Below are 16,350 nucleotides of genomic sequence, written 5' to 3'. Positions count from 1 at the left end.
GAAGTAGCGATAGTCTTGTGTTAAGCAAAGCCTTTCAGGGAGTACATTCCAGAGCATGGGAGCTACTCTGGAGAAGGTTCACTTGCAGGTATCACATTGTGTGATGTCTTTTGGAGAGGGTATGTTTACGGAAACTCCTTGGGAGGACCTTAGTGACCTTGAAGGTGTGTAGAGGGAGATCCTGTTCTTCAAGTACTCTGGGCCATTTCCTTTAACGGCCTTGAAGGTCAAACAGAGAGTTTTAAATTTGGCTCCGTATTGTACTGATAGCCAGTGAAGTTATGCAAAAATGATGTGATGTAGTCACATTGCTTACAACCTTCTATTAGTCTGGCTGCAGCATTCTGAATCAATTGGAGCTGGTGCAGACCCTTTGTAGTCAGACCAGTGTAGAGTGCATTACAACAATCCAGTCTTGATGTTATCATGGCATGTACAACTGAGACAAGGCTTGCCTTCTCAATGTAAGGAGACAGTAAGCATAGTTGTCGCAAGTGATAGAAGCTGCTCTTGGATTTGGGAGATCAGAGTAAATGTGATATCGAGGTGTATTCCAAGGTTCCTGACTTGTGATTTGAGGGGGAGTTCATATTTCCCAAAAGAGATTTTGATGTCAGGTATGTCTCCATTTGTGTTAGGGACCCATAAAAGCTCATTAAAAAATATATTTTTAATTGAAAAATTGCTTTTGTTAACATTGTTAAGAGTAGTAACAAGAACAAAAAAAAATTAACAATGACTTCAGTATATAACAGAAATATGAGATGCATTACATTATATTATAGATTTACAAATTAGACATAAGAATATTTGAGGATCACCTATGACGCTTTAGATTGGATATTATGACAGAAAGAGTCTAGAAGGGCCCAGTCTTTGGAAACCGATTTAGCCCGAAGATATTTATAGGCGAAAACAGTTTTGTATTTTCTAATCATACATATAAAACTCCAGGAAGCAGGTGAAAGTTTGGATCTTTAACCATGCCTTTAACGGAAGAAATAAATGACACTGGCTGCACATATTATAGCAGGACATGTTTTTCCACTTGTATCCTAGCCAAGATAATGTTCAAGCACCTTTCTGACTTCATTTGCAACTCTCTTCAACTAGCCCTTATTTTCTTACTCCTGTTACTCTATTTTAGCTATCTATCCAGCTTATTTTCGAAAGAGACGGACGCCCATCTTCCAACACAAATTGGGAGATGGACGTCCGTCTCAAAAACAGGTATAATCAAAAGCTGAATTTGGACGGGGACGGGTGAAATTCTCGGGGGCGTGGCCAAATGGTAGCGAAGGCGGGACAGGGGCGTTCCGGGGCGCGGTTAACAGATGGACCTCCGCGCCTGATAATGGAAAGAAGCAAGATGTCCCCGACGAGCATTTAGTCCACACAAAGTTGGTCCTGTTTTTTTCTCGACCAAGCTTCCAAAAAGTGCCCAAACTGACCAGATGACCACCGGAGGGAATCGGGGATGATCTCCCCTGTCTCCCCCAGTGGTCACTAACCCCATTCCACCCTAAAAAACAAACTGTTTAAATATTTTTTCCAGCCTCTGTCAGCCTCAAATACCATACCTAGCTCCATGACAGCAGTATGCAGGTCCCCCGAGCAATTTTAGTTTAGTTGGTGCTGCGCGGGACCCATGCAGAGAGCAAAAATCGGAAGAAAAAAAACATGCAAGTGCAGTCAGGGATGTCCAAAAAAAAAAACCATGCAAGTGCAGTCAGGGACGTCCAAATTAAAACAATAGTAATAGGGGGATTCAAACCAGCCACCGTCTGATTACAAGACTTGTGCTCTAATCACTGCACCACTTACTCAGGTGGTTAGACATTCCTTCCCTTTCCATTAAGTCCCTCCAAGTTTCTGTTAGCCAATCACAGCTCATTTACCTGACATCTGTGACAGCTAAAGGAGCTGTGATTGGCTGACAGAAACTTAGAGGGACTTAATGGAAAGGGAAGGAGGTCTGGGCAGCTGAATAAGTGGTGCAGTGATTAGAGCACAGGTCTTGTAATCAGAAGGTGGCTGGTTTGAATCCCCCTATTACTATTGTTTTAATTTGGACGTCCCTGACTGCACTTGCATGGTTTTTTTCCTTCCGATTTTTGCTCTCTGCATGGGTCCCGCGCAGCACCAACTAAACTAAAATTGCTCTGGGGACCTGCATACTGCTGTCATGGAGCTAGGTATGATATTTGAGGCTGGCATAGAGCCATCTCAGGGAGACCAGTGCACTACAAATACTAGCCCCTCCCACGACCAAATGGCTTGGATTAGGTCTGTTTTTGAGATGGCCGGCAGCGGTTTCGATTGTCGCTGAAAACCGCGGACGGCCATCTCTAGGTCCAGCGATCTCACCATTTGTGTCGTCTATCTCTAGAGTCGACACAAATGATGGGATTTCAGCGGGCCGAACCGTATAATCGAAACCGAAGATGGATGGCCATCTCGTTTCGATTTTACGGTTCACTCCGCCTCTTCGCGGAGCCGTCTCCGGAGATGGACGTTTTTACACATGGGCGTTCGCGTTCGATTATGCTCCTCCCTATGTTCCATCTTTGCTTACACCCTATGCTGTCTATTAAAATGCTTTATTGTGTATTGTGTTGGCATTGTAATGTAGCATACTATGCCATACTTTGTATTGTTGAAACATAACTTAGAAGCTCAGTTGTACTTGGGTTCAGACAAATTCTTCTTATGCAAGCTCTAGTTGCTTTTCAGATGGAGAGTAGCATATGCAGCATTGAGAGAGAGATATAAACAAAGTGCAGTGGCAGTGCAAAGTATTTCTGTCCTATTTGAGCAAACCTATGGGAGACAAATGTCAAGGAAGGAAAGAAAAATGACAGAAAAGCCAGTGGCACAGCGTGTAATATGGCAAAAGCCCATCTCTGCTCACACATTAGTAGATTTTTCATTATCAGTGCAGTGTACAGGCATCCACCTGAACTCTGGAAACAGTCTCTGTGATTGGTTTGCTAAAATCAGTGAGTTCTGATCCAGCCAATCAAACACTCTCTATCACAAGGGTGGGCAACCTTGGTCCTTGAGGGCTACCACTCAGGTTTTTAGAATTTCCACAATGAATATGCATGAGATCTATTTATATACAATGAAGGTAATGCATGCAAATAGAACTCATGCATATTCATTGGTGAAATTCTGAAAATCTGACTGGGCCATGGCCCTCGAGGACCGAGATTATCCACCCCTGCAGTATCACATGGACTTCAGATTTACACTGTCTTCAGTGTAGCAAAACAGAATGAAGCTGAGGAATGGTGATGAATCAAAAGTTGCTGAAAATAAATAAAACCTAGTCACCACTTCAAGGCTTTTCTTATGCAGGAATAGAGTGGAAGCCTGAGCACCTGTTTCATCAGGTACACCACAGGAATAAACATGTCCTTGATTCTTCACAAACCCAGGCAGGATGGCAAACCTGTACTGTCACAAAGCTAGAGAACGTTTTAGTAGGATTCATGTTAGTTTGGTTCTGGCATCACAGGCATACAAAATGGGCTGTTCAGGATATCACCCTACATCCCGCCCACCCTCCCAATAAATACACACCTTTAAGATGGGAGGAACTGCAAATGAACACATTGCACATTAAACCTAAGTACCAATACAACAATATAGCGGAATTAGAAAAGGTTCAAAGAAGAGCGACCAAAATGATAAAGGGGATGGAGCTCCTCTCGTATGAGGAAAGGCTAAAGATGTTAGGGCTCTTCAGCTTGGAAAAGAGACGGATGAGGGGAGATATGATTGAGGTCTACAAAATCCTGAGTGGTGTAGAAGTAAATCAATTTTTTACTCGTTACAAAAGTACAAAGACTAGGGGACACTTGAGGAAATTACATAGAAATACTTTTAAAACAAAAAGGAGGAAATATTTTTTCACTCAACGAATCATTAAGCTCTGGAACACTTTGCCAGAGCAGGTGGTAACAGCGGTTAGCGTATCTGGGTTTTAAAAAAGGTTTGGACAAATTCCTGGAGGAAAAGTCCATAGTCTGCTATTGAGGCAAACATGGGAAGCAACTGCTTTCCCTGGGATTTGTAGTATGGAGTGTTGCCACGATTTGGGTTTCTGCCAGGTACTTGTGACCTGGCTTGGCCACTGTTTGGAAAACAGGATACTGGGCTAGATGGACCCTTGGTCTGGCCCAGTATGGCTACTCTTATGTTCTTATGCAACTGTGCAAGTCACAACCAAATGGTAGAATGGCTAAGGCCAAATAGTTATAGTAGTAAATCAATATATGACTTAAACATGAATATATTCAATTACTAGCAATAATAATATATATAAGTAATCTGGTAAAGTAATACTGCAATGGTGTCAATCAAGTTAAATCAATAAATGCATGATTATAACTTCAAACTTCAGGTTCCATAAATGTAAAAGTAATAATGATAATATGTGTTAGTGGAAATACCTAATGTGATATATGCAATAAATTTAGTAAGGTGTGAAGGACAGCCAGCTCAGAACATCACAAATGGACATCCATCTCACATGTATTTTAGAACACGATACAGCCTGTTCTAAAATACAGATGAGATGGACGTCCATGGACTGGAAATGTCCAGCATGAGCATCCCAGTTTACAAACTGAAATGTCCAAATTATAAATGGGGGAAACAAGGGACGTGGACGTCTTTGTGACAACATAGGAACATCTATCTTATGAAAGGGCACACAGCTGTCAATGCAGAGGGGTAGCCTAATAGTTACAGCAATGGACTGAGTATCAGGGAACCCAGGTTCAAATCCCACTTTAACGATTTGTGATTTTTATTTTAATTATGAGCTCTCCAGGAACAGTAAATCTACATTACCAGAATGTATATCACTTCAATAGCCTTCAGGCTTGCAGGTGTCTTATATATTCAGGTATTTTTCTGTTCTTGGAGGTCTCATGATTAAAAACAAAAAGAGCTGAAATAGGATTTGAACCTGGGTCCCTTGGTCCTCAGTTCATTGCACTAACCATTAGCCTACTCCTCACATCTTCAGGCTACTCTCTTAAGAATGTCCATAATACCTGAAGCTCTCATTGAGCCTGGCATCCCTTGCTGGTATCATATTCAGGGGAGAGGGAGGGGGACTGCAACCACTGGGGGATTAAGGAGTTGTCATGCCTTAATCCCTCCAGTGGACAGTTGCTCATTCAGATTACCTTTTCTGTAACCTGGATGTCACAAGTACCAGGTCTAAATATGGATATCCATCATTGTGGACACCCCTTCTCATTCTGTGATCGGAGCTGGATGTCCATATTTTGGTCCCTAGACCATGCCTCATTGCCATATGGACATACTGCAATGTTAGATGTCCATATCCTGCCTTTGTAAAATTGGGATTTGGATGTCCATGCTGTGACGTCAACATGTACGTTGTATACATGAATGCGCATGTGCAGATTACTGGATGCCCCACTGCCTCTGACACCTATCCTGCAAAGGATTTGCCTGCCTTCACTCCCTTTATAGAATACATTTGTACCTTTTGATACTGCTATTTAGACATGTCCCTGTTTAACTGAGTGCCCTTTATTATCCCATATACACTATCCTGTGTTCTTCTAAATCTTCATGGCCACCAGCTTATCATCTCACCTATTTCTAAAGCCAAATTTGAATCCACGCTTTATTTTGTTCTACCCCATTTTTATGAAACATTTTACCTCTACATCCCCAGGATGAATCCTCATTTCCCAAATTAAAACTTCTTTAAAAACCTTTATTTCAGAGCAGATTTGGTGAGTCTCTGAACAATGCCGGGTCCCTTCTGGCTCAGTAGTCCTATTCTTCTCTTACTAGCTGATTCCTATTTCTATTTCCTATCAACAAATGGAGTTCCATTTCCTGATTTTACATATATTTTAATTGTAAACCACCTTGTTCGTATCCCCATAAAGGTGGTATATCAAGTCCAATAAACATAAAGAAATACTCTTTATCTATCTTTTCCGCTGCAGGATTATCATACTGACATGAGCAGGGAACTCAAGAAGGACTTCAAGCAGGATTATCGATTAGAGTATGCCCTGGAAAATAGCACACACACTATTTTGGCATTTAGTAGAGATCTGCATACGTGTGACCCAAATGACAAGACAATAACGGTAAGGCAACACTTAAGTGCTTCCCATAAATTAAAAAATTTGGGGTAAATATTCAACCAGAGGCGGTCAGTGTTTTTTGGCCGCCACCAACATTAATCCCAAATATTCAATGCCAGGTCCATGTCCAGACACTGGCATTGAATATCTGGGTTTAGGCAACTGGATAAACCTTATCCGCTTAAGTGAGATATTCAGCACTTAACTGGATAAGTCAAACCACATAAAGATAGGACTGGGTTTTGTGTGGTCCTATTTATCTGGTTAACTTACTTGGTTAAGTACTGGAAATCACACTTAACCGGATAGTTGCCGACTCCGCCCTCAGGATACCCACAACTTAGTTGGTGTTTTCTTAGGCGCTGACCAGGTATATTCAGTGGCACTATCCGGTTAAGAGCTGCTGAAAAGGCCTGGTGAGCCCCGGACATGTGATTTAAACAGCCAGGAGCCTTTCCTGGTTGTTTAAATCATTTTATATATCGACCCCTTTCTTGTTAAAGTCATAATTAGCATCGCAATCTGAAAAAAATAATGTGATTAGGTAAAAAATGTGTTTGTATTTGTAAAATACAGATAGAATCTATTTATTTTGCAGGATTGGGCTGCACATTCTTCATATTGCTCATTAAGGGCTCCTTTTACAAAGCAGGCACTTCCGACTAGCTTGCGCTGAATGTGAAGAAGCTCATGGGAATTGAATGGGCTTTTTTGCATTCAGTGCATGCTAATCGGTAATGTGGCTTTATAAAAGGAGCCCTAAATCCATTCAAACACAAACATGCTACTGTTTAGTTGATGTATGTAAAAATAGATTCAAACAGCGGAAGAGAGGATCAAAGTACACACACAGGGACAAAGAAAAGAAAAAGCACCGAGGACCGTCAAGTATGGGACAGAAGTCCTTTATAAACAGACCTGACACGGGATATGTTTCGGTATAGATACGCTTGCGCCAGGGGTCAAATATTTATTTATTTAAAAAATTCTATTCTGCCATCACAAGGCAACAAACACAATAAAGATTAAAACAAACATATTATCAGGACAAAGCAATACATTGCTCAAAAAACACAAGCATCAGCTCCATGCGTGTTCACCAGCAGTGTCTTCAAAATTTACCAAATTGTTCTCTGATACTACACAATCTCAAAATAAAGACACAAGCATCAGCTCCATGTGTGTTCAAACAAGAGTGTCTTGAGAAATTTTCTAAAAATAAGAGCGTACCACAGCTCACTCTGGCCAATAACCACAACTTTCCAATCTGAAATGTGAAAGTAAGCAGTGTAGTGCTAACAAATTGGCAACCCTGCATTCTCACCAAAACACATTGCTCTTTTGGCACGAACGTGGGGACGCTGGTTTGTCGGCAGCATCTCTTACCTTCACATTTCAGATTGGAAAGTTTTGGTTATTGGTCAGAGTGAGCTGTGGTTTACGCTCTTATTTTTGGAAAATTTCTCAAGAGTCCATTCTATTTGACCCCTGATGCAGGCGTATCTACACTGAAACACGGCCCGTGTCAGGTCTATTAATAAAGGACTTCTGATTGTCTCATACTTGACGGCCCTTGGCGATTTGTAAAAATAGATTCCACATATAATTTTAAATTCTATGGATTTGATGTATCATAGATTTTTTTTCTCATCTGCCTGCGGGAAAAATCTGTAATAACTTAGACCCTATATCATTTACAGCGTGTCATAAAAGACACACTGGAAAAATCTGACTAGTGAAGGGTTTTAACGTCCTTATGGTTTTACAAGCACCAACATTATTGATTGCTTTTGTTTTGTATCAATTTCCATCTGAAACAACCAAAAGCCAAATGAAAATGTTCATTATTTGCATGTTGGTGGTGGTACTCTGTGAGCATTTTTAATATTCATTGGCTGGCTCTTCCTGACTGCTGATCTTAAGCAGTTTGAAATCATAGGGCTCCTTTTTACTAAGGTAAGCTAATGGATTTAGCATGTGCTAAATGCTAAGAAACCCATAGGAATAAAATGGGCTTCTTTGCATTTAATGCACGCTAATGATTAGTGCATGCTAAATCCATTAGTGCACCTTAGTAAAAGGAGCCCATCGTCAAGGCATTAGACATATTTTCAAAAAAAACATCCAAGTCAGAATTGGGACATCCTGCTCATAACATCAAAAAAACAGTCTCTCACAACCATTTTCCAACAGGAAAAGCATCTAGATTTTCTGTTTGAAAATGGCAGTGAGATGGGAATGGGGATGGGATTTGATGTACTGCCTTTCTGTGGTTACAATCAAAGCACTTTACATATTATATATAGATACTTTTATTTTGTACCTGGGGCAATGGAGGATTAATTGGCATGTCCAGAGTCACAAGGAATTGCCGTGGGAATTGAACCCAGTTCCCCAGCCACTACACTAACCATTAGTGCTGAGTAGTGCTGTCCAATTCATGATTCGAATCGACTTGTCAATTCGTTTTGGACAAATCGATTTGAATTGATTCGTTTTGGAAAAAAATCGGGAGTCCCGATTCGGGATTTCCCCACCACCCTCTTTCTCACCTGCTGTCACCCAAGCTGCTGTTGCTGCTTCCCTCCCTTTTTCCCCTCACGCAGCAGCAGTGAGAAGATGAACTTACCATAGCAGGGCCCAAGGTCTCTCTATTGTTGGCACAGACAAGAAAGTCTATTGGCGCGCAGCCGGAACAGGAACTGACAGGGGGCGGGACCGGCAGTTGAGCCAAGCAAGGAGATTTAATAGACAAGAGTGGACATGAGCCTATTGAGTCCACTGTAAGCAAGTAAGCTAATTTGGTCAATCTGTGTGTCCACTCCCCAGCGCAACCGTCATTGCCATATGCTCAAAACAAACAAGCAAACCTATGAGCTGCTGCTTCCACGTTGTCGTTGTTTATTGTTGGTCCACATCTGTAACAAGTCTAAAGCTGTTTCAGTTGGATAGGCAATGCTTTAAAACGTGGAGGAGAAAAGAAATAACAATTGAATACCCTACCAATCCAACTTAAATGCCTAATCTCTGCAACACAACCAAACTAAAGTACGTAATGGACATAACACAACTCTTCCGTTCTCCGATTCCCTAATGTAGCTGTGCCACATGAACTTGATCTTACCACAACATCACCCTGTATTTGTTCACACTGGAGCCTGCAAAGGCCTCTCCGGTACTATGTAAGCCACATTGAGCCTACAAATAGGTGGGAAAATGTGGCATACAAATGCAACAAATAAATACATAAATAAAACAGCTTCACAAATTATTGTAGCAGGTAGAAACAGCAATTATAAACTCTGTGGTTTGTGCCCATTTTTCTTCACTGTTCTACTATATAATACAGATGGCCAGATTTTAGTGAGGATATCCTCTGTCGAGCAGGGACTGTCTCTTCATGTTCAAGTGTACAGCGCTGCGTATGTCTAGTAGCACTATAGAAATGATAGGTAGGAGTAAGTGGTAGTAGTATAACCTGTTTCCTGATGGGTTCATCTTAACTGTTGTTGCAATCTGCCTTGGGAAGCCTGGTGTTATAAAGATGCTGGAATATATTGAAATTAAATGGAAGTAGAGTTAAACTCTGCTTTCATTGGAGCACATGGAATCACATCTTCTTCTGTTTTGTAGAAGTTTACCTTTTAGATACACAAATGGATAATTCTGTTTTGAATGTGTTTCAGGGACAAGCAACCCATTGGTTTAGCTTTAAACAGCAGCAATAAAATCACAAAGAAAGATGCACCTGCTGAACGTGACTATGATCTTGCCCCAAAATTTGTTTCTGCTTTGCAGGCTTTTGAGGAGGCCACAACAATTGCATCTGAAGAACAGTATGTTTCTGTGTATGCCAGCCACCTCTGTGCCCTCAGAAAGAATTTTTTTTTGGTGCTGGACAAATTATAGCTGCAAGACACAGTTGTCTGAAACCAGCCAAAGTGGACAAAATGATTTTTCTTAATAAAAACTGGAAGATGTAGGACTTGACCAAACTTTACTTTTCACATAATGTAACACTAAAGTTTGCCTTTGTTCAATTGCTGCTGCCTTTTTTTTTTTTTTACCCTGTGTGTTATAATATTAGCATGTGGTCCTCACTATTTCAATCAAGTTAAATCGGATCGAAAAACCTATTTTTTTGAATCGAATCGTACTGAATTGAAAATTGTTTGACTGAATCGGACAGCACTAGTGCTGAGAGCCCATCCTGCCATTGCCCAAAGCAAGGGAAGACAGTCTAGAGATGCCACAACTAGACTGACAGAACAGTGAGAAGTTGGTAGGTGGGGATTTGCCTCTGAGGGAGGGGCTTAGGTGCTATAGGAAAAAAAATGTTCGGAGGGGAGAGCCAAAGGCCAAATAGAAAGGGGATGTGGTATCATTTTGTTTCTGTTATAATTAGTGAGCAAAGTGAAGGAGGGTGCTCATTGACTAAGAATGAAGCAAAACAGAATCAAAAATAGACGATAAACTAATTGACCAAAATGGAAAATATAGAGAACGAAACAAAATATTTCCCCTGCATACAAACAAGACACCTATTTATGGTGATTCTGCTGTTTTAAAAATAATTTATTTCCACACACTGGGGGTCATTTACTAATGGTTAGAACGTGGTTGACATACTAATACCGCTAGTGTGTGTTATTGGTTGCATGATAGAACACAACAGGAAAAAGCCTCTACAAGTACACAACATGCAAGAAAAACAGAGGTGGCCGGGAGAGAAGGAAGTACACCCAAGATGTCACCGATGATAATTTCCTGGCCACTTCTGCTTCTCTTGTGTGTTAGAGCATGATAACCGTTACCAAATAACCCCTGCCACAAGGATAATTTTCAAAGCCAAATACATATGTAAATTGGCTATCTAAAAATTGCCTCCGTATTTGAGCTGCAATTAGAAGAGGCATTTTGGAGGGGGAGAGGATTGGAAAATGTTTTTCAAGTCTGAGCATGTTGTTTTACTAAGATGATCTCCCTGCGCAAAAACAAAGCACATATCCATGGGTACCTTATATCCATGACAATTTCCTTCACTTTGAAACTTGGAGAAAGTCCTTTATGAAATACCTGTGGGTTTTGTCCCCGTGTGAACATTTTGAAAAGTGACTCTACGTTTATGAGTGAACAGAGAGCTGAAACTGCATATTTTACCTGACACTGAGGTCATAGAGCTGCAAAATGAATAATAATTTTTTTTATTGGTAAAGGAGAGTACATTAAGAGTGATTTGGGCCTATCATTCTGATGATCTTGGAGAAGTAGGTCTGGACTATCATGGATCAAATCGTGGTGGAAAGAGTCTTCGTTTACTAAATCCTGAGAATCTGAATGTCGTCCCTGAAGAAACTCCTTACTTCAACTTGACAAATCAAAACGTAAGTTTCAAGTTTCTTTTAAGGCTGGAAGCATGATCAATTCAAATTTTTTATAACTAGTGTGTTTAAAACTCATGACCTCAAAGTGGCTCATCAGTAAATAAGGAGACAAATACTGCCCAACGTTCAGCTCGCAGCGGTAAGCGGCATCTGAGCCTCTCACAGCCATGGGTTTAACTGACCCTGGCTACTCAATGCTGGGGTATGTGCAACTCCCAGCATTGAATTCTCAAGTCTCAGAGGTCACTCAGAAGTTAGCCAGGCACCAGCCAGTATTCAGACCAGCACCCAGTTAACGTCACCACATAAAATTAGGACAGCAAAAAGGCTGCTCTAACTTTATGTGGTTACTTAGGGGGCACTTTTACTAAGCCGTGGCATAAAGTGGTCTGCGGCAGTGCAAGTGCTCTTTTGTGCGTGCACCGGGCCAGTTTTTACCGTGTCCTGGAAAAAGGGCCTTTTCTTTAAGGGGCTGGAAAATGGATGTGCAGCAAAATAAAAACCTGCCCCACCCCTTGTCACACCCCACCCCGCTCCTTGTCATACCCGCTCCACCCCGTCACACCCCACCCCGTCCCCTTTTACTTTGACCCCCCCCCCAAAGAAAGCCAGATTCCCTCTCTTTCTCCCTCCATGTAGAGCCCCTCCCCAATTTTCCAGCCTCCCTCCACCCACATGACTCCATTCACTACCCCTCGTCTCCCCTCCTTTATCTTAGTGTGGTGCCCTGGTGGTCTAGTGACTTCTTTGGGGCAGGAAAGAGCCCCCTCTTTTCTGCCTGGCGCATCTGCAGACTGTCTTGCTCCTGGCATCGCTTCAAAATGACTGCTGACAATTCAAACAGTGACCTTGCAAGACTTCTGCAGAAGTCTCGCGAGGCCGCTGCTTGAACTCTCGGCAGCCATTTTTAAGCGGCGCAGGGAGCAAGAGAATCTGCAGACTTGCCGGCTAGGAAAGAGGGGGCTGCCCCGAAGAGGTCACTAGACCACCAGGGCACTACACTAAGATAAAGGAGAGGAGGTGAGGATAGGACACCCTGAGGCCCGCCTGCCAGCCTCCCTGTTCGTCCGCAAATGTGGACAAACGGGCAGGCTGGTAAAACCCGTCCGGTAGCCCGGCTGTGTTCTCAAAAAGAGGACATGTACGGGTAAAACCGGACATATAGTAACCCTATTTATAGAAATGCTGACCACTCAGCCGAATATCTACTCCTATTTGTTTTTACTTTAGTAACATACATAGTAACAGAAAGGTCGAGTGATTTTGGCCAGAAACGGCTCCTGGTTATGTAAACTACTTGTCTGGGGCTAATTGGGTACATTCAGCAGCACTTAACCAGATAGCGACACTGCCTAAGTTGAGATTGGCTATTTTGAGGGGAGGGGGTCTTATGTGGATAAGTGCCAATATTCAGCACTTAACCGGATAAGTTCACTGCATAAATAGGACCGCATAAAACACAGTCCTATCTTTATGCAGTTCACCTTAGCAAGCACTGAATATCGCACTCAATTGGATAAATTTTATCTGGCCGTGTTGTCTGGATATTCAGTGCCAGTGCACAGACATGGACCAGCATTGAATGTCTAGGAATATAGCCTGCGGCAGTCAGCTGATTATCTACCCCATAGTAAATGATGGCAGATAAAGATATGTTTGGTTCGTTCATTCTGCCCAACAACGTGGCTAGAGTTGTACCTGTCACTCTATACAAGTGTCTGTGTTTTGTTAAAAAAATAAATGGGAAGAATCAAGAAGATTTAATTGATAGGGGATAGCGGGAGCGTTCTTGGCCCATTATCTGGCCTAAAGCCAGTAGGCAGAGCTTGCCACCATATTGAGTCACCCAAAACGATAGCAACCGCCCATGCATGGATTGGCGTGTACCCAGAGGCGTAGCTAGGTTGGGCGCCAGGGAGCAACCGCTCCCCCAAACAGACTTCCAGTGGTGCCAGCGCCTATTTTCAGGTGGTCCGTTGCGCCTACCCAGTGCATGCACGTGCATATGTAATCCACTGTCCGCTCCCCCTGGCGTCACAACCTGGCTATGCTTCTGCATGGCCCAATAGTTTACTTTGGTTTGAGTGTATCAAAATGGCGACCATGGCTTCAGCCTTGTTATGTGATGCCATCTCCTGTCAATTAAACTTCCTTTACTCTCAATGATCGCCCAGCGCCACAAGATCTTAAAAAACTGAAATTGTTCATAATATGTTATCTTCCTTAAAATCCATTAATTTTTATCATTCATCCAGTTTTATTAATAGATCAATTGTCAACATTTGTCATATCTAACAGACCTCAGTAGCACAATGTATGCTATAGCAGTGTTTCATTTTTCAGAAGACCCGAGTATTCCCAATAGGCCATTGGCTCCTCATTGGTCCCCTCACCTTCCTACCTAAATTCTTTAATTCTTTAATTTTATAAATCCAACATCATAACTTTTCTTTTAAGAAACTTAGTGTTTAGTAGCTGCTTGATAGCACTTCCGTGTAGCCCAAGTGACCCACTATTCAATATGACCTCCTTGGCAAGAATATATGAAAACAAAAGTGAAAATGCTTTATCTTTCATAAAAGAGAAGAGAGAGAAATCTTAGAGCATGTGGATGGAAATCCAGCCATCCCAAAGGCAGTGGTGGCCCTACCATTAGGCCGCCTGAGGTGCGGGCCTCAGGTGGCACGCTCCAGGAGCAGCACTCTCCCCTTCCCTCCTCAACCCTTTACCTTATTTGTTTCTTTTCTCCAAAAAGCGACAGGGGCAGAGGCAGTGGCAGCGATTACCATAGACTGCCTGTTCGCCCAATGCGGCCTGCCTCTTGACATAACTTCCTGTTTCTACAGAGGTGGGATGCAGTAGCGAAGAGGCCGGTGCTGGAGGCACCGCAGCAGGGCAGCCTATGGGAATCGCTGCCACATTTTGGAAAAAAAAAAAGTAAACATAGGGAAGAGGGTTGAGGAGGGAAGGGGGAGATGCTAAACCGGGAGGGGGAGGCAGATTGCTTTGGGCCGCCCCTGCTAAAGGAGTTCGCTAGAAACATGCATGATTTTTACACCTTTTGCTTTTTTTTAAGACAGGTTCCTATACCATACAAAGACACAACATACTGGTGCCAAATGTTTAAGATGCCGACAGTGCACAAAAAACATCATGTGGTAAAGGTATGTCATACAGAATTGCATTGTTACTTTTCTGCATTTGGGAGTAAATTTGCCTTGTTTTATAATGACTTTGATTCAGATATAAACAAACACATCTCAACTTATTTGTTAAAAATAAGTAAATCTCAGGACTGTACCAAGCTATAGTTGTTATTGCGTGCAACTTGCCCACTGGTTCTTTACCCCTCCCCCCCAGGATAGGTGGGAAACAATTTTTGCACCCTTCCATAGCTGCATCCTATGTGAATGAACTGCTCACAAGGCCCTTGGTATGATGCTGGTAAAAATTGTTTAATCAGGTTGTTCAAGTCTACCTTTTTTTTTTTTAATTTTATTTATCATTTTACTTAATTACATTCACATTTATCACATAAATGTAAGGAAATACAGAAATTAATATAAAAAGGAATTCAAGTCTACCTTTTTAAGTAAATACTGTATGTGAGATGAAAACAATTTTCTTGTCTCACTCAGGGGCGTAGTCAAACAGCAGATTTGGGGAGGGCCTAGGCAAGAAGTGGGTGGGCACCAAGCGTTCTCCCCCTCCCACCAAAATAATATCTCAGCTGGTGGGAAAATGCTTCTCTCCACTTTGGCAGTCTGCAGCAGGCATGTGCAGAAAACTGAGCATGCGCAGATGCCAGTATCGTGGAGAGCAGCGTTTGTGTTACCATCAGGGGGACGTTTTCAGCTGGCGGAGCTTGGGATCCCCACTAGCTACTGCTAAACATGTGCTACTGTTGGGTGGGCCTGAGCCCTAAGTGGGTGGGCCCCGGCCCACCTAGGCCCACCTGTAGCTACACCACTGGTCTCACTTTAAAGGTTTTTGCAGTATGGCTTAAGAATAAGCTAAAAATCTGAGAAAAACATTTAAATTTGCAAAAATATAGCTGCATACAATAGATGCTGACTGAATTTCAGTTTCGGTTACGGCTACAGTTATGGTGCCGAAACCAGTCCAAAGTCCTTTCTTGGCCTGCTGTTGGTTTCGTCTGAAAGCCTATTTCAGGTTAAAGTTAAGTTTTCAATTTTGGGCAAAAATAACCACTTGTTTTCAGTGAAATCCAAAAATGTGTGCTTTGTCCCATTTTCTCTCCCTTCCTCTGATCTCTCTTTGAAAACGACCCTCCCCACACCTCTCCTCCTGGATCCCCCCACCCTCCCACCCTGAGCCTATCCTACAATCCCTGGAGTGGTACAGTCCGAAAGGATGCAATCCTCAGTCACACTTTCCCACGCTGGCTCTGCTCTCAAAATGGTTGCCACAACCTTAAATGACAGTCTCGCTCTTGCCCTGACTACTCCACTAGAGTACCAGTGATTGTAAGGTGGTCCTGTGTGTGTGTTGGGGGGGGGGGGGGGGCTATTCTTTGCATTCTTTTTTTTTTTTTTGTAATATGATTGCAAGTAATGCAGTTCTGATCTTGTATAGTACTTTATATGGTAAATAAGGCACTTCAAATAAATGCTTTTGATAAAAAGTTAAGCAAGAATTAAAGACAGAAAATATGAGATAAACTCATTAGGAATTAGCATCTCTGTGGAGTTACGATGTCAGCTATTTCTCTGAGTGTGGTGCACAGCCATTGTAAAAGCACTGTGGCTTTTAGTTTCAGTTCTCATTATGTGTGGTCCGTGAGTACAGAGGCTGTTTTG

At 42.2% G+C, this 16,350-nt stretch overlaps 1 protein-coding gene across 2 annotated transcripts in view; it reads left to right on the top strand.

Moving 5' to 3' along the window:
* Positions 1-16,350, top strand: part of MOXD1 (monooxygenase DBH like 1) — a 184,328-nt gene that overhangs the window by 91,254 nt on the left and 76,724 nt on the right. For both annotated transcript variants that reach the window (XM_030195216.1, XM_030195218.1), the window contains 3 exons: positions 6,003-6,149; positions 11,363-11,530; positions 14,611-14,694. In XM_030195216.1, the coding sequence (XP_030051076.1) occupies positions 6,003-6,149; positions 11,363-11,530; positions 14,611-14,694 (399 nt within the window). The remainder of the gene's footprint in view (positions 1-6,002; positions 6,150-11,362; positions 11,531-14,610; positions 14,695-16,350) is intronic.

Source organism: Microcaecilia unicolor, chromosome 3, assembly GCF_901765095.1.
Source record: "Microcaecilia unicolor chromosome 3, aMicUni1.1, whole genome shotgun sequence".
In the NCBI taxonomy this organism is placed as follows: Eukaryota; Metazoa; Chordata; class Amphibia; order Gymnophiona; family Siphonopidae; genus Microcaecilia; species Microcaecilia unicolor.
The sequence above is the reverse complement of the archived record's forward strand: the minus strand, read 5'-3'. Positions and strand labels throughout refer to the sequence as shown.